Source organism: Homarus americanus, unplaced genomic scaffold, assembly GCF_018991925.1.
Source record: "Homarus americanus isolate GMGI-L3 unplaced genomic scaffold, GMGI_Hamer_2.0 scaffold36734, whole genome shotgun sequence".
NCBI lineage: Eukaryota > Metazoa > Arthropoda > Malacostraca > Decapoda > Nephropidae > Homarus > Homarus americanus.
The window spans coordinates 8,072,337-8,094,759 of NW_024733126.1; the positions used below are offsets into that span (position 1 = coordinate 8,072,337).

The 22,423-nt window shown below is 38.1% G+C and overlaps 2 protein-coding genes across 2 annotated transcripts; both read right to left on the bottom strand.

Moving 5' to 3' along the window:
* Positions 1 to 5,941: 5,941 nt before the first annotated feature.
* LOC121869286 (glycine receptor subunit beta-like) lies at positions 5,942 to 9,173 on the bottom strand. Its single transcript, XM_042370532.1, has 3 exons — positions 9,027 to 9,173; positions 7,829 to 8,056; positions 5,942 to 6,372 (listed from the first exon to the last, which is right to left on the bottom strand). The coding sequence occupies exons 1-3, from the start codon at positions 9,171 to 9,173 to the stop codon at positions 6,136 to 6,138; spliced, it is 612 nt and encodes a 203-aa protein (XP_042226466.1). The 3' UTR covers positions 5,942 to 6,135.
* Positions 9,174 to 9,888: 715 nt separating this feature from the next.
* LOC121869287 lies at positions 9,889 to 20,756 on the bottom strand. The gene is made up of 4 exons (XM_042370533.1): positions 20,672 to 20,756; positions 13,089 to 13,277; positions 11,754 to 11,935; positions 9,889 to 11,471 (listed from the first exon to the last, which is right to left on the bottom strand). Exons 1-4 carry the CDS (start codon positions 20,754 to 20,756, stop codon positions 9,975 to 9,977), a joined length of 1,953 nt encoding a protein of 650 aa, XP_042226467.1. The 3' UTR covers positions 9,889 to 9,974.
* Positions 20,757 to 22,423: the final 1,667 nt, after the last annotated feature.

The window sequence follows — 22,423 nt, forward strand, 5'->3', positions numbered from 1 at the left end:
GTTTTTGTTTTCACATTTAGAATGTACAGTATTAATATTGTGTGTGTATTTAAGAAGAAAGTTAATTTTGCTTTCTATTTTGTCAATTGATTACTTTTTGGTATGGTACTGTACTGTTCTTAATTTTTTTTCAAAAGGGATTTTTCCATGTTGATTTTCTATACTACACTCTAGTACAATACTCGTACATTATGCACTACTAGAACTACCAAGTGTCCAATTTGGTGTTCATTCTGGCAAAACTGTCTTGGGCAGTACTGAATAGTGGACCTAATGTTCTAATGGATAATAGGGCAAGTAAAACATTTTTAGTCCTTAGAAATTGGTCTCATGATAGTCTGCCCAAAAGTATGTTTACTGTACAGTGTATTTATTATTTTTACATGCAATACTGTGCACTGTGTACAGTATATGGAATTAGAAATTTGAATACCTGGACACCCAAAAATTTTTTAGCACAAAGAATATTTAGTAACAGGATTTACGTGGACCAAAGCTCAATCTCAATATTGTACCTGGATCTATTTATTTATTTTTATTTAATTTTTTTTTTTTGGGGGGGGGGGCTGAAATGTGAAATTAATAATACTGTTATGCAGTACTTTATGTAATACAAGTTACAGTGGAATCTCAATTATTTGTCATAATTGAGACCAAACAGATGCTGGATTTCAGAGTTTTCTCACTTTTAGAGTAGTTAAGTCCATGTGGACCTTGAATGTTAGCTTTACATTTCCTAAACTTACTTAATTCTTTTTTGTTTTCCCCTAAAGAATAAAAGTTCTGCCCAGGGATGGATCCAGCCCCCCCCTCCCCCTTCAGAAAATTCCAGTACTTTTTCTTGAATGCAGTATTGTCCTATAGCATTATACAGTATAGTAAAATGTTATTACTAATTACCTCAGAATATCTCCTAATATCAAGTGCACATGGCCTCAAACTGCCCACGATATTAGTCAAATTAAAAAAAAAAAAAAACATTCTGGGGGGCTTACAGGGCCCCCCCCAACTGGATGGGCTGTGCTTGCCATGTTCTCTCATCCACATCTTTTTGCACCCCCCTTTTGATATTCCTGGATCCACCCCTGCTGCCTCATTCTTATCATTCGCAGCATTCCTAGAAAACACGGCTACAGTTAAATTGCTTAAAATGGATACATGTTTTAATGGAAAAAAGAAAGGGGTTATGTGTACAGTATACTATATGTTCCATAGGACTTAAAAGTGACACTGATTTGATAGTTTTATTATGCTAAAAATATCTTACATATGTACTGTACTTTGATTAAGCTATATGAACAGGTATTTAAAAGATTTTAAGGGAATTGTCCTGCCATATGGGCATACATTTATAAGTCTGTTTATGAAAAACTAAGTATAAGCCTGTTGTGTGTTCCTCCATCAATGCAGTTTTCTAAAAGAACTATAATGTTTTGTAGATTGTTTGGGTAAACAAATTTACGTGAGTAAATTGTACACGTACTTTGTTTATTAAATTAGGTAATACTGTAGTAATTACATCCCTAATTTATCAAAATTGTCTTTATTTATATATATATATATATATATACTACAGTCAACCCTCGCTTTACGCGGTCCCACATTCCGCGTTTCCACGTTACCCTGCCGAAACCGGAATGCTCACATTCCGCGGTGCGTGTACCCCTTTATGCGGAGAGCGGCTGGCGAGCCGCGCCATTTTTGGATCCAAACCTCCCGCCATCCGCCATGTTGTGTAAGCGGCGCGAGCAGTGTGCGCACAAGGTCGCCCAGTCATCAAAACATTACCGAGTTCTTCACCCACCACCCACCACAGCCGGCCCAAGTCAGTGATACGTAGTGATAATTATAGTGAGGATATGGACTCATATGGACTTCGAGGGGTTTGACAAAGAGGCCCTGCAAGTCTCTGTGGTGAATAGTGATACAATTGATACAAGTGATACAGGTGAGGGCCAATAATCTGCCTCGGAACCAACCCCCCATCCCCGTGTGCCCAGCCATATTTTCTACTAATGTAAGTGTTAAAAAACCTAATATTATTGATATTTCTCTTAATTATTAATTGTGTGTGCATACCATCATAAAATTAAGAAGTTATTTTTACTACAACGTAGGTATTGTGTCTGAAAAAGTGGAGTTTGGGGGTCGGCCCGATCTCTATTTCAATTAATCCCATATGTTGTTGTTCACTTTACACGTTTCTCACTTTCCACGGTACCCTGTGGGTTGAATTAACCACGTAAAGTGAGGGTTGACTGTATAGAGTACTGTATATATATACAGTGTGATTCAGCAAAAAGTACATTAAATTGGAGGATGAAATCCTTGGATAATTCTAAATCACAATGCCTCTATGGTAAGATGTCAGATTCTGCGTATACCCACATGTTCGTGACAGGTGCGAGCAAATTAAACATAGTCCAGGCATTCTGGAACGCGTCAGACAATCAATGGTACGACATGTACTGGCTTGCACTGAGGCAGAAGAGGGCAACTTTGAACATTTCCTTAAGGTTGTAACAAAGAGGGGTCACACTGTAGAGATCTGTGAATAAATGATTGCAAAAACCTACAAGGGGTTTCACTTCAAATTCACTCTCATCACTACATCTTAAATGTATTGTAACATGGAAACTACCATATGCAGAATCTGACATTTTACCAGAGGCATTGTGGTTTAGAATTATCCAAGGATTTCATCCTCCATTTTAATGTACTCTGCTGAATCACCCTGTATATTTATGAGGACAATGAGTCCCAACTTATATTCATAAAATACGATATTTTTTATTTTTATTATAAATAGAAATGACCATATATGAAGCACTGTATTTACAAAATCTTTCGTGCTGGTGAGTATGGAATGTGTGTGTACCTGCAGCAATACATTCTCTAGCTCTTCACTGGCACATGTTGATAGTTATAGTGAGTAGTGGTGAATCAAAGGGTAGGGGGATGGAGGTGGCTAACACATATACAGCATGCCCTTCAAATTCACGGGGGTTACTTTCTCAAAGTGGCCCCGAATCGCCAAATCCGTGAGTAACATTTGCTGACCCAGGGTGTTACATTTTTACTTGTGTACAAAGAAATGTATACAGTATTCCCTTTGTGTTTGCCCTTAGGACAATTATTTCTTTTACCTGTATTGTATACAGTGACCCCTCGGTTAACGAACTCAATCCGTTCCAGAAGGTCGTTCGTTAACCGAAAAGTTCGTTAACCGAAACCATTGTTTCAATGGGTTTTTGGGTAATTGGTTCCAGCTCACCGAAAATTTCCTAAATTCAAAAAAAATGGTAGAAAAGTTCACTTACTTTGAGGTGTGTATGTAGAAGGCTCCTGGATGATGATGATGATTGTGGGATTTAGAATGGGGGTGGAGGAGAAGTAAGAAGAGAAGGCATTGGGGTGGAAGAGAAGTCACCCCATGGCGCCATTTCACCCATAAAATTTTAGCTCTCTTGGTGTAATTCAAGATTATTTTCTTTAAATCAACACTGCACTGCATTATATATTGTCAATATGTAAAATATATTTCAAAATGACCAATAATTTGCTTGGAAACACAGAAAAAATGCATTTAGTTGAAGAGAGTCTCAAGCAAGATGTTACCTCCACTGAAAACAGAGAGAGACTAACGCTGTTTGCTGTGTTAAGAGGCTGGATGCCGCGCATTAAACTAGTCACTTTACCTTCAATTATGTTCAATAATTGTTAAAATTACTAAAAAATTGAATATTAAACTTTTAAAATTACTGTATTGAATAGTATAAACTTCTTGATATTTACTAAAATAGTAAGGAATTTAAGCCCTAGAACCGATTAACCTATTGGCGGACTGATACTAAAGCTGGTTGCCCGGTCAGTGCAAGCGAAAACATGTTGAGGTCGGTTCGTAAGAAATTCGTTAACCGAATTGAAGATCCTTATGGAAGGCAGTTCGTTAACCGAGGCGTTCGTTAAACAAGGGGTCACTGTATATATATGTGTGTGTGTGTAGACACACAAACACAAAACACATACAAATAAATAATAATGGGAAAATCCTCTCACAAATAATCAGAAAAAATATATATTAAAAATGTGGGTCTACCCTCAAGTCCGTGCTTTATTAATAAAGTAATAAAGCACGGACTTGAGGGTAGACTGTCACATTTTTAATAAATTTGTTTCTGATTATTTGAGAGGATTTTCCAATTATTATTGTTTTGTGTGTATGTGTCTACACACATATTTACAATACAGGTAAAGGACATTACCGTCTCTAGAATGAATGACTCCCTGTTTCAGCCTCAAAAATGCCGGCAACTTTAAAACTACCCACCGACATTCTTGGGTACATCCTGGGTGTCATCCGCGAATAATAGAGAACCTCAAAATAAAAATCAGCGAACTGGGGGGGGGGACCTGTACTACATATAGTTTTTTTTTTCAATACATGAATTTTTTTCTATGCACTTGGTACACCATTTCCAACAAACACATACATTATAGATATGCCTATGTCTTACAGAAATGCTGTAATTCTAGATACAGGTAATAAATTGTACTCGAGGAAATAAAGAGAGCCCGTTATTTCTCAAACTCATCCTGGACTCTGCCCATATGGAAGGCCACGAAGCCAAAGTAAACTATGATGAAGAGGATCATCAAAAGAGGCAGGACCACCTGGGCAATGGTGTTCCACTTCCGGGGATCCAAAGTCAAACGCGGCCTCTGTCCCACCTGTGAACAAATACAATAAAGTGTTCTTACTTGTCTCTAATTCTAATGGAAGAAATGTAAATAAAAGAGGGAATAATAAAGAGAGAAGCCAAAGTAATTGGCGAAGGCACAGAACAGAATTGTAAGGAGGGAGGGGAAAAGTGAGTTAAGCTGCAGTCACATGAGAGTTTATACCCAAAATAAATCCACTGTTGTGTTGATTTTTCAAAGAACTCCTCAAGTTGTTTCTACAGCGACAACTTATTTGTTGTCGAAAGTGGGACAATACGGAGCGTTTGAAAACCCATGGTATGTCGGGTTGAAATTTGCACCATTCTTAACTATTTCTTATTAATGTTAAAATGTACAAAAATTTAAAAAGTATAAATAACAAAACACAACTGGAATTTTATTTGACTCGAGAGTACTTGTCACTTCTGTAAAAAAAATACATCGCTTGGACGCTACAATCGTTTCTTTTTCATAATGGACTTCTTTAACAGGACCATACATCTCACTACAGTGGTTAATACTTCCGTAGAAACATAGTGATGCCAGCCTGCTCTTCAACTGAGCTCAATTAGCCGTGCGAGCTGGGCGCCCGGCCAATGGTTTCTTTCGCCAGTGTGAGGATCGTACCGTTGACTTATTGCCTGTGGATGAAATACTAGTGTGGATTTATTGCATGGATAACTCTAGTGTGACCATAGTTTTATTTGACACGGAAAGACAAATAAACATTAATTTAAGACTTGAAAAAGATTTCCATGACTGGAAAGTGCTCAGCAATAGATATTGGACAGTGGGAAGATCTGTCTACTTTTCTGAAAATTAACAAAAACTGTAGAAGACAAATATTATGTATGACAAAAAACCAGATTTACCTTCGTGCAGTGCCGGATTAAGTTGGGGGCTCACTGCTTGTGAGAAAGAATGGTAGGACAGTGCTGTACAGTACATTGCTTGTGAGGCCACGTTGCTTTCACATATTTGCAAAGGTAAATGGTTGACTGGCATACAGCCCGGGTTCAGTCCTTTTTAATGCATCCTGCACATATGTTTATAACATCTAAGTACAGTATTTACAGTTATAGTTAAATAATGTTATGTATGAAGGTTAATAAATTAAACAATATTCCCCCATGAAGATTAGGAAACCCCCCACTTATTTCACCTAAAAATTAAACACCTTGAATTAAGCAAGGTTCTTAATTTTCATGAGATCCAAATTCTGAGCAGAACACAGCTAATCTGACAACACCTGATAATCTTGCCTGAGAGTAAAATTGGAATGGATAGTGACAAATTCTGGACTTGTGTATCAGGGTATTAATAAAATGAATTACCGATACAAGTTTATTGGCTACCTGGACCATGGAGTTCCAAGACCAGGGAATTGATTAAATGACCTACTGCACTTGTGTATCAGGGAAGGTGTTCAAAAATTGTACAACCAGTTTTATCAGTTTTGTATACCTGTGACCCTCTCTTGGCGCCGTGAACGCCTGATATCAGGGGTGTCACCTTGATGGGCATCTGGACCTGCATGTAGGAGTTGATGATAACCAGCACCGATACCATGACAAAGTCTGACATGATGCAGAAGATGAACCAAACGTCAATCAGCTTCAGGTAGGCTGTCTTGGGTAAGCCAGAGGCTATCTGCAGTATCACCATCAAAATATTACTGAGCTGCATAGTGTTATCATAAACATTGAAAGTATTCAAGTTATTCAATTTTTGTCTGCTAGAATTACCGGTAATGTAATTTTTTTTTAATTATCATTTCACCACTTATCAGCTTACTAGCCATTCAGGCAGTTGGTCTGTTCTTTGTTACTTTGTGATTAAATTTATTGTCCAGTTTTAGTGCAAGAGGAAAGTGGAGTACCCAGAGGAAACCTGTGATGTTTGGTAGTGTCACACTGGATAACACTTCTCACATCTGTCCTGGGCCAAGACTCGAACCCTGGACATAATACAATAGCAAGATATTTTAAGTACATAACTGCTGTACCACCAACACTAGTTTGTTTCACAATCAAGACATTAAGGGTGGTGAAATAAAGCCTGTCACAGTCTCCTTGGTGTATATTGCAATGAAAATTTTTTTTTTCCAGCTCTTTAAAGTCCAGATTAGGGATTGGAAAAAAAATGGTAAAAGGAAGCTAAAGGCTTTTAGCTAAGGGTTAAATCATCTTCAAAGGGTTGCAGCTTAAGTTTCAGTAACTGAGTTTTTTGTACATAATCCATCACAGCTCAAGATTGAAGGAACCTCAAGTCCAGAAAACTGTGAGGGCAAACTTTTTCGGAGTGAGAGTTGTGAATTCTTGGAACAATCTACCGAGTATCAGAAAGTGTTGTGATGGCACCGGGTGTGAGCTCTTTCAAGACCAGACTTGAACAACACTGGGGCAGGTTCATGTACATTCAGGAGCCAGTGCATGCCCAGTACTTGCCAACAGTGCGTAACAGAGACGTGACCGATCGCCGAAGCGGCTAACGAACCGATCAGTGGTGAAGAGGATAGAAGTAAAAGTATATAATTTCTTTCTTCACTCTTAGGCTTAAGAAAATGCAACTACAAGTTTATCCGGTTATGATTTAGGACAAGTTTAATAACCTGAAAAGAAGAACAAACTGGTGTAAAGATTTAATAACACGTGTAGCGATATGTAAAGAACATGTGTGATGATCCTGGAATATGAGGGTTAGTGACCTGATACTGTAGTAGGTATTGATCCAAGAGAAACTGGTGTAATTTGTGAATGAGGAGATGTAATTATTCGAGAACAAGGGTAATGACCTTAGAAGAACAAAAGTTATGAACTCAAAATAACATGTCATGATCTAGGGTAAAAGAACAGGTGTTATGATCTTGAAATGAAAGAGAGAAATAGACAAACACATGGGTAAGAGTTGTTATGTCTTAAGCTTGGATTCCATTCACGCATTTGCAGTGTGTTTGCGTTTTGGCATGTACTGCAAACGCATAATGATAATGCAACCATGCCAATGAAAACAACTGTGTACATTTTTGGCGTTAACACATTAATGGATTCCTAGCTTTAAAAGAACCTGTACTGTAACCTAGTAGAAGAAAAAGAGGCGTTCTGACCTGGGAGAAGAGGGCTGCCAGCACTAGGAGGGAGGTGAGGGAGACCATAACTCTGTTGGTGAAGTCGTCTAGGGAAAAGTAGAAGGTGAGGTAAGAGATGATGACCAAGAGCATGGTGGGCACGTAGGCGCCGCTGATGTAGTACCCGTAAAGGTTAGCCAACTCGATCTCTATGTGCTGACCACTCTTGTTTTGGTACAGCAATGGTTGATGCTTGAGACTAGTCACCTGTAACATATGAGGCATTATATTATCTCTTTCACTATGGAAGGTAGCACGAATTTTAAAGAAAATCTCGTCTCACAAAATATAACGGTGAATACACTCTAGGGCAAAACAGAAACACTCCCACATCATCATAGAAGGCAAAATAAGACTGGGTGATAAATTTATTGACTATGAAACAACACAATTAGGTGAAAAACGTGTGCCAAAAAATTTAGTCAATTCATATATTTATGAAGGTCAAGCAAACAGTTAAAGGGTTACAATATTACATTTTTGAGGTAGACTACAAGTTGGTTAAACATTTAGTCTTCATATGTCCTAATCTGAAATATTCTAAACTTCTGTAAATAACATATAAGAGACTCTGGATGTAGTTATCACTTTCAAGAAAATTGGAATGGCAGGAATTAGTGAGAGGAAAATTACTTGTGTGCAGAACTTGATAATTTGTTCATTTTAATGAATGTTTAATATTTGTTTACAGTAATTTTTTAGGTTGAGGTGCCATGTGGGAATTTTCTTTAGGTTTTCAGTTTTAAGGTCAAGAAATGGACGGATATCATGGATGACTTCTGAGAGGAATCACTTTCATGAAACATCGCCTAAATGACTGAAAAATAAAATGTAATTTTCTTTGGGTAATTTTTATTAAGCGATTGTCTTAACTCTCGTGTGAGGTCTAACTGGCATTAATAACTTGGCATCCAATGACTAGTGTCTGGAACTTTATAAGACCCTTTCAAATGAAACAAAATACACAACTTTTTCCGAGTCATGTTCCTATTCAAATATTAATGACAATCTTTTGTTATTATTACAATCAGAATAAAACGATATCAAACTCCAAATCTCAATAATGTAGCTTCACCAAATGGAAATTTAACTAAAGATTTGTTGAAATGAGAGTAGATTTGTGTTTTTAAAGGGAAAACAGGTGACTGAACAATTACAGTATAAACCTGGAACTCACGCGGTACTCAAGGAGTTGGCGATTCCCAGAGAAGGTGACATTTTTGAGGGAAGTGACCACATACTGCTGGGTGTAAGCGCCGACATAGAAGACCATCTGGCAGTGTTGACTGTCAAAGGGGTAGAGGGTGAGGTCAAAAGTGCACATGAGTGTGATAGTGAACTCTCGCTCTAGCACCAAGGGGTTGACCTTCCCTGAGTAGAATACATCTGTAAGTAAGAAGCCTCAGTCATCTGCTCCAGGAGACTAGAAAACAAGACACTAAATAAAGCCATCCCAAATTTTAACCTAACTTAACCAAAGTACAACGTGCTACACTAAGTACCTGTACATACAGTACAGTATTATTATTATTATTATTAATATCATTATTATTATTATTATTATTTTTATTATTATTATTATTATTATTATTATTATTAATATTATTATTTTTATTATTATTATTATTATTATTATTATTATTATTATTATTATTATTAATATTATTATTTTTATTATTATTATTATTATTATTATTATTATTATTATTATTATTATTGTTATTATTATTATTATTATAATAAATATGATATATTTTTATGTTGTACAATGAAAGACAAAAGTCGTGTCATGAAATTTGGTGAAAACATATGCCGAAGGGCTTAACTTTTGGTGCGCTCTGCCTTGTGGTAGGGGGCTCTCATAATGTTTCACGAGTTATATTTAATCTTCGGACAAAACTGCGACACAAATTTTGTCTTTGATTGTATACATTTCAGTGTATTATTAGAATACGTAATTTTTTTATTTATGTGAATTTAATTTCCAAACTCAATTTAGTAATTACTGTACTGTAGATACATTTTTTTTTTTACCTGTGTAACCATGTCTTTTGGGATGGGATATTTTTATTACAAGATTATTGTTATTTAGTAAAAATGTAACCCTATTTTTGAAAGACTAACTTTAGAGTGAGTTTGCTAATTTACCTTCATCAATGAGTTGGTCATCATCGGGCAAGGGACTAGCAGTAAGTTGACCCCAAACTGCCGTCCTATGGAGGACATAAGTGGCTTGGCTGTAGTCAGAACCCAGCATAGTTACATCTGGGTACCATACACTATCCATTGTGTCAATCTGGTTGAGATTGTTATCAGGGTGGAGGTTCTTGTAATAAAGTCGTGAGTCGTACCAGGTTCTTTTAATCACCACATCCATAGTAATTTGAGAATTGAGGAGGTCAAGCTTGCGGACCAAAACGATATCACAGTCGATGAACACTGATGCAGGAGTGTAACTGTTGACTTTAGGGGGCGGTAATCGCTTCTTGTAGCCTGGAGGTATAATTAATGATTCACAATTGAGTTCATCACTGTGGTCTTCACAGTCCAATTCTAGGTTGCACCGTAAGTTAAGGTTAATACACATGCCATCGCCACAGGTGAACATGTTCTGGCCGCAGGAAGTGAGCTTCAGTTTCTTTAACCTTCCTGGACATTTGTCTCCAATTATTTCAAACTCGTGCAGACCCACCGGGTACGTAAGGATTGAGCTGGTCACCATGCGAGCCTGGATGTACGGGTCGCCCATTTGGTAGAGTAACCAGCTGTAATCATGAGGAGCAGATTGGTTAACGTTCCAAATTATTCTGGACCAGCTGTTGCCATTAAAAATAGGGCGGTAGTTGATGGTGTCATAAATATAATACTCACGATCAAAAAAGGACTCTTTACACAGTCCTCTGAGCTTCATGGGCACTGGTCTTTTAAACTGGCAGGCAGTGCACACAACTTTTCCACAAGCTTCAATATCCCAGTTGCCGTTGGGTGTGACTTCGTGCGACCTAGCGAGAGTGCTGGCAATAACACACAGAACCTCCCTTGAAGAAGGTTGGATCTCTACCTCAAAATTTCTGTAGACGGCTTCTTTATGAGTCTTCTGATCTTTCCATAAACTTTCTTCTGGCTCCCAGTATACACCAACCCACATGCTGTTGCCTTTATCATACTCTGTGCATTTGTCTGCAAACTTAGCTCCTATATTGAATAAAGCAAGATTCTCTGCAGTATTCTCTGGTGTAGCAACATCACCATTAACAGTAGAGCAAAAATGGTTGGCTTGTTTATTAGTGCGTCCCTCTGCAAACACAGAAAAGAGCTTGTTGTTGCCAGAGCTGCAAATATCCAATGAGGTTGTTACATTGGTCTCCACCCCTAACATAAATTTTTCTTCAATATTTTCAAAGTCCATCAGGTGCTGGCGAGCCAGAAGTGCATCTATTTTACATTCAAGATAATCTTTCATCTGTTGTACCGTTAACAAGCTCTGGGTGAAGAAGAGGTCAGCAATGAAGCCGTTAAAGCTCTGACCCTTGTCTGTGCCCCCTAGTGGTTCGTCCTGGTCTTGGCCCAATATAACACTGCCGCCCGACACTACCAGGATGGGGTTATTCGACTCCTGTAGCTGTGGTCACCAATATCTTAAGCAATTATTTGAAATAACATCAAATCATAAAAATAAGTATTTGCTTCCATATCAAATTTATATGCATGTTAGAAATATACAGTCAGCATAATGAAACTGGTTTAACCTAAAATAAAGAATTATTGTTTAATGTTATACATTAAATTTGAGCTATAAAATAAGTTTGGGAGGCAGGCTAGAGTAAACATGGTACCTGTGGAGGATATGACGAAAGTGAGAGAGGGAAAGTTCTCATGGGAGTCAACCTTGTGTGAATCTTACCGAGTCAAAAAGAGTGAAGCGGTCGACGGATCCCTTGTGGACGAAAGTGGCCGTGTAGTCTGAGAGGTTGACTGCAGCACAGAAAGAGAACCAACTGAGGAGCTCCAAGTTCACCGGTACTTTCTGGAAAATCCGTTTGGAGCAGCAAGCCAAGCGCAGTTCCTTCTCCTTGTACTTGAGGTCTGGTTGGAGACAAGTCCACGAGAATCATCAGAGTGAAAGTCTTTTCTCATGTTTTATTTCAACAGCTGTTAAACTACAATACAATATTGTATAATGTCCCAGCAAAGGTTACAAACGATTTTATGAGGTGTATATAGACATACTGTATATGTGTGTGTACAGTACTTGTGTATGTTTCTGTTTATGTACTGTATGTAATATTCATATAAATCACTTGTAATCTGTGTTGGTGTTCATCCATTTGTGGAATTAAACTAACCACCTGTTTCTTTTTCCCCATCAAAGCAGTAAAAATATACTGTAATGCAACATGAAAACCTGGTACCCAGGGTCCCAAGTTCCCGATGCATGATTATGAGGTGAGGTACACGAGGTAAACCCCCATGAAAAGTTTATTGAGGAACACCCTGAAGCTGGAAGTACATCCTGCTAGATAGAGAACTTCTGTTAATCTACGATTTACACCTTATAATTAAAAAAAAAAGTGTAAGTCACAGCCAACCCACTTACCGGGTAATTTAGTTTCAGAAGAGCCTCTAGCTGGCTCATAGGTAAGATAGGTCATGTGAGCTTTACACAGGGAGGATCAAGGTAGGGTTCGGTGATGAAGGTTCTGTACCTTAAATCATTGTTTCTGCATTGACAACTGTTTTGGGAAATATCTATACATTTGCTTGTCTTGAATTAATGTATCTTAGTCAATTTGGTTAGATCAAGATCATTGTCATTTTTTGTTTGTCATTGAAAGGATTTACAATTACGGTACAGGTTTGAAATTTGTATACATGTATGTTTTGTTGAATTGTTTGCACTATTATAGTCTATGACAAAAATGTCACCTTTTAAAATAGAAAACATAACAGCCATGGAAATGTGTAAACTAGATTTCTGGGTCACTTTTGGGAATTCAGTGAGACTTCTGGAAATTTTAACTTAGAAACGTCAAAATGTTCTGATGTAAAGATCACACTTTAACTAAAAGCTCTACACCTGGTGATAATATAATCATAAAAAGATTGTCATATAAAGTTGAATATAACCAACGAGAGATAAGATACATGAAAACATACAACGCGTTGAATCTATATTAAATCAACGACAAGTATTGCTTGGGCATAAGTGGCCTCAAGAAGCCAGTGTGGAGGAACTTACGGAAAGCTAGTTCATTGTCATTGTCTTCGACAGCATAGGAGAAGAAGTAGTCAGAGTAGCGACTGCGTAAGGAGTAGAGCCTAACGCAGAGGGTGAAGGTGGTGAGAGTGGGTAAGGTGTCGTGCCAGGTAAGCCCAGAGTCGTGACGCGCCACTCCATCCTCCTGAAGATGAACTACCGATGATGCTCCTGCTGGGACAAAAGGTGAAGCTAATGTATTTCAGGGAACATGAGGCTTTACCGTAGCCAACTCTAACCTTTAGGATTGGGACACATTAAAATTGGAATCCTTTAGGATGATAACCCATTGAATTAAGGCCCGTTAATGCTAAGATACCAATTCCAATGCTTAGGATGAGACATGTTAGAACTGATACCATTTGACACAGTAAACTTTGATATTTTAATATGTGCCAGTACACTGCATCATGGAAGCTGGACTCACCACTAACAACATATTTCCAGCAGGCCAGTATCGTCAAGGAGCAGCAGCAGAGGAGAGGCAACTGTCGTATGGGATAGGACAGCATCATTTGACAAAAGAGGATGAAAGAGTTGTCACCTGTAGGCTGAGAGAAGAGTTCGAACAGAATTATCTCACTAATTGCACTTAGGATGAAAATGCTTTAGATTAGACAGTGGTGTTCTACATGATAGATAGATATACTGTACAGTATTTCAAAGGGTAATGTATGACATCACATAAAGAGGAGAATACTTAGAATTTGTTGTAGTTGTCATTGTTTCATGTTTCTAGCTGAGTGGGGTCATCTAATCAGCTGATAACCGATCAATACTTGGGAGGTTTTATTGCTCAGCGAGAATTCCACTCTTGATCTGTGACTGTCTTCATCCTTCCCCTCATTAAATTTTTATGTCATCTACTTTGATCACTCTATCTACCACCCAATTTGTGTCTGCTACACCCACAATGTTAAGCTGCTTTTACTTTACTTTACTTTTATCCTCTTCACCACTGATCGGCTCGTTAGCCGCTTGGGCGATCGGTCATGTCTCTGTCACGCACTGTTGGCAAGTACTAGTCATGTACTGGCTCTCTGTTATGCACTGTTGGCTGGTACTGGGCATGCACCGGCTCCTGAATGTACCTGAACCTGCTCCAGTGTTGTTCAAGTCTGGTCTTGAAAGAACTCACACTTGGTGCCGTCACAACATTTTCTGGCAGATTGTTCCAAGAGTTCACAACCCTCACTCCGAAAAGGTTTGTCCTCACAGTTTTCTGGACTTGCGGCTTCTTCAATCTTGAGCTGTGACCCCTTGTGGGGCGAGCGTCCGCCAGCTCCAAGTAAGGACACTCGACTGAGTAGTGCCCCTTGAGATGCTTATACACCTCAATTAGATCGCCCCTTGCCTGTCTGTAGTATAAGCTAGGCAAGTTCAGGCGCTCCAATCTCTCAGGGTAGTTGAGGTGCCAAAGTGCAGGCACCAGTCTGGTGGCCCTTCTTTGAACATTTTCAATCAACTGACAGTCCTTAGCATATCTCGGGGACCAGACTGGGTGACAGTACTCCAGATGGGAAAGCACTTCACTCTTGAAGATCGTTATGAGGGACTGGCCGTCTAGATATTTAAACGACCTTCTTATAAGACCCAATAATTTATTTGCCTGATTTACCTTCTTCTCGCAATGGCCCGAGAACTTCAGCTCATTGTCAACATACACACCTAGGACCTTCTCACATTCAGTCTCAAATAGTGCAGTTTCTTCATCCCGTTGGGACATATAATACACCTCCTTCCCGTTTGTATGCCCCAGGTACACCCTCAAATCATCCTATCTCTAAATATTTTCAATCTTTGGCAAGGGTACGTCTCGGGGAAGACATTTGATAACTACACATGTCAGATCTCTCCCTGTGTTTTATATTCATTGAAACAAAGAAAAGGTAGAATAAAGAAATTCAATTTTGTCAACATTTCTGGGATTAATATAAAGTACAGTATTTCGAACTGGTTGCCATATTTAGTAAATAAAAGATGCAGGATCTCATATAACTTAATTACTTTGTATAACCACCAAGTTCTCACCTTACCAAGTTCTCACCCGTAGTCGAGGTACCTCTGCTCCCTGGATGGTGTCTCGCTATGTGACAACACTAGGTGCCGTCACAACGCTGGCAGTGTTCTGAGTTTACAATAATATTCTCAAGCTTCTTTTTTTTCATGTCTCACACTTGTCAAGAGTGTATTTTTTTTTGTGATACTCTTGCTGCTTGGAAATGATTGTATTTGTCTTTTGCACTAACGTTTCGGGTTATATTTTATGACAATGAACCATGGCATGGTAGTGTAGTGGATTTCTCCCCTACAAACGCTGTTTGTCGCTGAGTAGCCGACCCAGTGAATTCCCCAGTGTATGCCTCGTGGTCTGGGTCAACCAGCGCCGCCATACATCACGGAGGTTAACTACTAAGCCACGCCTACCTCCGCTATTTAAGACCTGACCTCGTGGTGACCTAGCTCTTCTTCTAGCTATAGCCGCAGCCAGCAACACCACCACCTCCGCCGCTGCCTGGCGGCCCTCGCTCCCGCCGGCGAGCATGGCGACCCACAAGCTGTCCTCCTCTGAGCACCCTCACCAACCAGCTCTCTCTACATCACGCTTGTAACCATGCTGCCTTCCCAGCACCAAGCTGCATTGTACATCCAATACAACATGTATACAGAGAGCACATTGTGAGTTTCCTTTCTCCATCCCATCCTGAGTGAGAACCCAAAAAACCCGTACCCCACAGTAGCATTACCTTCCCTGAGGTAGCACGTTAGTGTAGTTATTCATGTCCGTGTGTCGCATTCACCTTGAGTAACTGGATGAGATATTATGCTTTACTGAAGTGAAAGGCTTTGTGTGCTAGCGTAAGGTAATGTTGTTATCTTTACTATGTTTAAGAATTTTTCAGATGTCCTTTATACGCTTTGTACTAATAATTTCAGTGCAACTACAAACACAATTTGTACAAATAATTATTATTATTTTTACGTGAGTCAACGAGCTGAGAACATAATATAAGGTTAGGTTGTATGGCGAGATAGGGGTGAGCCAGCTGGACATGTGGAGATGGAACGCCATATTCCTAGATATTTAAAGTTAGATATCAATAACCTACTGACGATATATAATTTTTTTGAATAATCGGGTGTTATCGCACAATATCACGTAAGGCTAATGTATTTTATATGTCGCGGCCGCTTGGTGGCGCCACATTCGGAGGTGAACCGTGAGCGCGGTCGCCCATTCCCAGAATCCCTGATTGAACTGAACGATAATTTTATGGATTTTCTGTGATAAATTGTGAAAATAACTTATTTTGTACAGTTTAGACAGAGATAGCTGCCAAATGGTTTGTCCGAAAAGAAATTCTCTTGTTTATAAACCACGAGGCGAACAAATAAAACTTATTGACGACTAATAGATGTACTATTGAACTGCGGTAGTTAGGTTGTTCAGTTAAGGCTGGAGTCAAGAAGCGGCAGCCTTAGGGGTAGCCTAGGACAGGCGTCAGTACTGTACTTTAAGACACGCTGAGAGGTTGATTAGCTGCATGGATGTTTACCAATACCAGACGGGAGTTATATACTACTGGAGATAAAGTACGGTAAGATTTCCTCATGTTAGGCCCAAAAGTGTAAATATGTATTATACCTTTAACATATAACCAACGTTTTATGAAGCAAATAAATGTTTTACGTAGCAATAATTTGGACCGATACACAAGGGGAGAATAGCTTAATCGCGTTCGTTTTAGGAAAATTGTAATCACCTGAAAATTAATTTGTGTTAGACGCTGAGACAACAAAACATGTACTGATTGCGTCGTGTGATTGGAGTAGTTAATTACGAGATCCTATTTATTTGATGTTGATAATTTACTTTTTAATGTAGGCTAGTGACGGAATGTTGTGAGGAGGCGGAACTTCAACTTCCGTAAATTTTATATGAATGGTGTTAAGCGTCGGAGAGTTTACAGTGAAGCTGGAGGTGTCATTTGTGGTGTTAGTTAACTCGCCAACAACCAGTAAATATGCGTTCCATTAGTTCAATATGCTCAGTGGCTTGTTACTACTACCTTCCACTCACTTAACAGACTCACTCACCTACAACTTCCTCCATCTAAAAATGTCAATTGTTACTTTGTTTCTTATGCTTTGCTAGGTTTGACGGCTAATGGTATTTTGATGAATGTTAAGCCAGACATGCGATCGTGTTTTGTTTTAACTTGAGATCGGTAATTATTTTGTCATCAAGTAATAACGTGCAACGCAAGGTGTTATTCTTAAAAAAATAAATACATAAAAAAAAATTCCCTCCCATAAGCGATGAATACTTAGCTGCTTCTTTACAGCAAACTTTTTATTTGCTTCTATCTTAATTTGGACACATGACATAGTGACGAATTTCATATTTTATTATAATGAAGTGTACACTAAAAGAATTGCTTAGTGTAAATGGATTAAATTAAATTAGCGAAACCAGGTACAGTATTCAGTACGTGTACATGCAGGGAAGCCAGGGTCAGGTGAGGATTTCGTAATATATACCCTGTAGGGCCTGTAGATAATTGGTTAACCAATTCGATAAATTGGGCTTAAATTTGTTTCATATGCTTCGATTAGTTTGCCAACCAACCAAACCAAACTAACAAAACTAAACTAAGAAATGTAAGATTATTAGGTTACTTTAGGTAGAGTCATTATGTCTCGTTTTTAATGATTAATATATATAGATATAGACACAAACTTCATCCATGTCTTGTTTTTTTATAAAAAACAAAATTACAGGGCGGCATATCCCGTGTGATGGAAGTAATGTGTGTGTAAAGGGATCCAGTGATTTAGTCGGGGTAGAGACCACGAACGAGACCAATAGCAAGAGTAGCAGTTATGGATCACGTACTTCAGTTCTTTAAGTTCCCAAACTGCTCATTATACTCTAAATGACAAAAAAGTGCAACACACACACACACATAAATGTATATAAATTATATGTGATTTAGTGATGCGGAAGAAAGTGAGAAACCAGTATAGTTAGTTCATAAATTGTTTTAACTGTTATTATCCACCTCTTTGTGTACAGGACTTCTAGGTAGAAAGTTTCAGTAATAAAAATAGGTACTTACGTCAGAGTGATTATATGTACCAATCCTTCTAATTATAGATATGATTAATAGACTCATTAGTGTTAATTGCCACAGATAAGATGATAAAATTGTACACCATATAGTGTTCGATTCATCATGTGGGTCATTATCATGGGATAATTTGGCAAGGATGTACTAGTTACTTGGCCAGATCTGACAAAATCTTTAATGAAGGTTGAGAAAACGAGTCAACTAACTGTATCCTAATCTACCCTAACGTTAAGATTAACCACCCTAACACTAATCTATGAACTTAACCTACCCAACCCCACTTAACTGAATACTATTGGGATCGCCTGAAAATTATGCATCCCAGTTTATCCATCCTAACATTAACCTAACCTAACCTAACCTGGCCCGAAGGCATAGATTGGTGTTCTTGGAGAGATACGAAATTTAGAAAGAGTAGTAAAGACAGAAAGCGTGAGGAATGGTTGGCCTTGGACGTCAACCCTCATACCTGAATATGGTCAATTACCTTGACTGCCTGAGACCCTTAACACAATAAATGTCTCTAACACGCACAAACACACAGGTTACAAAGACCGGATTGTGGAAACTTCGAACCCCGATATAAAGAGTTATAATTTGTAGAAGTTTTAACAATAAAGTTATTAATTCATCATTACCAGCACGAAATACAGGCTGCGAGAAGTTTCAATTAACGGCGGAAAATATCATGAACGATTATTACATTACTGAAGGTACTGTATGCCCGTGGAACATTGAAAAAATATATATACTGTATTGTGTACAGTACCCCGCATATATATATATATATATATATATATATATATATATATATATATATATATATATATATATATATATATATATATATATTTCATGTAAATCCACAATGAAAACGTGGATAAGATAAATCTTGATAAAATCACACGTTGTTTCCATTTTCCCGTGTGATTTTATCAAGATATATATATATATATATATATATATATATATATATATATATATATATATATATATATATATATATATATATATATATATATATATATATATATATATATATATATGTGTGTGTGTGTGTGTGTGTGTGCCGATAACCACATAAGAAACAAGAAATCACGAAGTTCCCCCAAGCGCTTTCGTGTAATTCACATAAGGGGTGAGTACAGAACTCGCGTAACAAACTGCCAATTCACAGAGGTATGCGATTCCTTGTGCTATTCAACTAGACTAAATTGTTAGCTATCTATTAATATCTCACCGGAGTGTATCTTCTTGTACAGAGAGGCGACAGCTGATACCATCTTTTATTTACGGTCACACTCCATACCACGTGTTTCTAGTCAAGTAGCCATCCATTTTCTCTGGACACAAGGCGCTGATATAAATGATACACTATTCTTCAGACCAGTAGCCAAAATATATCATAGCAACAGGTATTCACTCACGAGCGATGTGACTGCTGATGTATACGAAGGAAAAAAACCTCGTTTACGGTGGAAGCGGAATGTCGACCAACAGTACAAAAACATATGCAGCTCATTACACTACTAAGCGAGAACATTGATACTTTATCGCTATTATATCACTAAACTGTATAGTTACATACAGGTATATGTAGAACCATATCACAAGCAGTTAAGAGGTATACACTATTGTATGTGAAGTGACGTACTATAATGTGTGGCACTTTACCATGGTGAGTTGATTCTGTAGGCCTGACGGCAAGTAAGGGAAAGTATGGACACAACGAATATGTAATAAAAAAGTTTTACTCAAAGTGTTTAGCCTTGGCGACATTCGGTATCTATTTTAGTTGGTTTCCTCAATAATGGGACGGGTAACGTAGGTGCATTGTTTACTTTTTGTTATATATCTGACCGCGACATTAGAATGCATATTGACTCAACGTGTGTTTACGCCTTGCTCTGTTTGCAAAAAGAACAAAATGCTACATAGTCGTTTAAAATTGTAGGCGCTGTGTCAAGGTCGCGGGGTCACCATAGTCAGCGCAACGAAGAGGGCGAAGTCGGCTAAAAAAAAAAAGTACAAAAACTTTACCTTAGCCAATCTCCAAAAGCTCTACCACTCACCTACCTTTCGTTATTTATATCTTTATTGTGATGGTGTGGCTGCTGTGACTTGCTCTAGCTACGACAAAAATAGTTAGTGTGAAAATAATCGTTTTCTATGATTGACTTTAGTCCCATTTTCTATGATTGCTTTTGGTTACGTTTTCTAGCATTACTTTTAAACCCGTTTTCTATCAATATATTTTTTAGCTTACCCAATCTGACCTCTATACAGTACGTTCTCGAGTAATCCGCTCACTGGATGACAGGTGGTGCTGTAGTAAAATTTTGCGACCTTTCTGCAAATAATGGGAATATGTATTAGTTGAGCTTTTTTATTAGATATTCCTTGAACACAATGCACTGAATACTAATCCTTTACCAGCACACAAGGCGGCAGCGTGTCCGGCACTGAACTTGACTGCCTTTACTTCTCCACATTCACATCTGGGTGGATCCACCGCCATTAGACAGTGTTATTCAATGTAATTGCCTAATTGCTATTTATCAGTAGCTGCTAATAGACAATATGCTATCCTTTGTTATCCCTGGCTCCGGCTAGGCCAGGGGGAGAAACCGATCTGTGTATGGCTGCCTGTTTATCTGTAATTATGAGTTGTCTGGCTGCCCATAGAAGTTAAATGTAGTCAACTCACCCAAAAAATTTCAACGTGATTTCATATCATTAAATACCTATTATGTACAGTATATGAGCTAGCGAGGTTAATTTGCAGAAATGGTTCTGTTTCGACCACCAGTTCCCCATATAGGGGTTAGTAAAGCCAACTCGCTTGTCAGTTTTCAGGATATGGATGAGTAATTTACTGTACGTGTGGCAATACAATTCTGCTCCAATGGGTCCGTCCGTCCGTTCTGGTGTCCCATGTATGATGCCGTTATGTATCATCGACTTCCATGGGTTAATAATTTTAAAGTTAAGAGACATAGTGAAGGTGTAGGCTATATAGTATCTTCAAAAAATGTCCACACTATGTGAAACATGAGACCACGGATGTTAGATATTGGGACACATTTACTTTGGTATCTAGTTTAACATAAGTTATGCAATGTGTATTTATTTCGGCGTAATTAATATGATGTTCGATTACCAAATGTAGTAGGATCAGTATATTACATAGCCATGCATACCAACCCTCCCGGGACATCACGAGTTGCTTGTAGCATTTCGGAAGTCGTCGGACCCTGAGACATATCCTGGCAGATAGTATACTTTTTGAGATGCTGTACATATGGATTCTAAAGCTATTCGGTGAATTTTTAGTGAAATTACCTTGTTTTGATCATTATCTGTACTGTATTTCCTTGGTGTGTGAGTTCGTGTTTGTGGTTATGTTAAAATCACTTGTTTTCCCACATAATTTTTCGCTACTTGGCTTATGTGGAGAGTTGGTATACAGTTATCAAAGTGGTTGCACTCCGATGATATCTCAGAGTTATGGCTCCTTGTTTTTTAGTGGGGCAAAGCCAGGGGATGTGTCATATTCGCATATCCTTAATTTAAAAGGTATTGCGGATATAGAAATTTGAATCATGATTTCGCCTGATGATTAAGCACCCTAACGATGACATAATCTAACCAAATTTAATCCTCAATGTAGAGTTAGGGTGTTTAATCTTCAGGTGAAATAAGCTGGGGGTGTTAATCTTCATATATTCCAAGTCCAACGATTTTATAGAACGATTGGAGTGAGTTCAATAATTTCAAGTATGTGGTGTAAGGCGATTGATATTGGAGACAAATTCAAGATTTAAACAAAATTGAGAACCTTTATATTATGAAATGACAAGTTTCGTATGAGGGGTATCTCTAAGCCATATTAATCCACATTACAGTATTCCCTCTGGACATTCCTTTTTAAATGTCATATAATTGATATCATGACGTCCATAATGTCAACAAATGTATTTACGTTTGAACTTTGAAGACTGGATACTAATTGCTAGTTCATAAAATTACTGATCTTGATGTTTAGATAACTTTCTCAAGACGTGGTGTGTATGTGTGTGTGCTTAATCAGACACAATACATTATCATCGTGTTGACAAGAGAATAATACGTGTGTGTGTGTGTGTGTGTACAAATACCATCAGCAGAGTAAGTGAGGGTTGGACA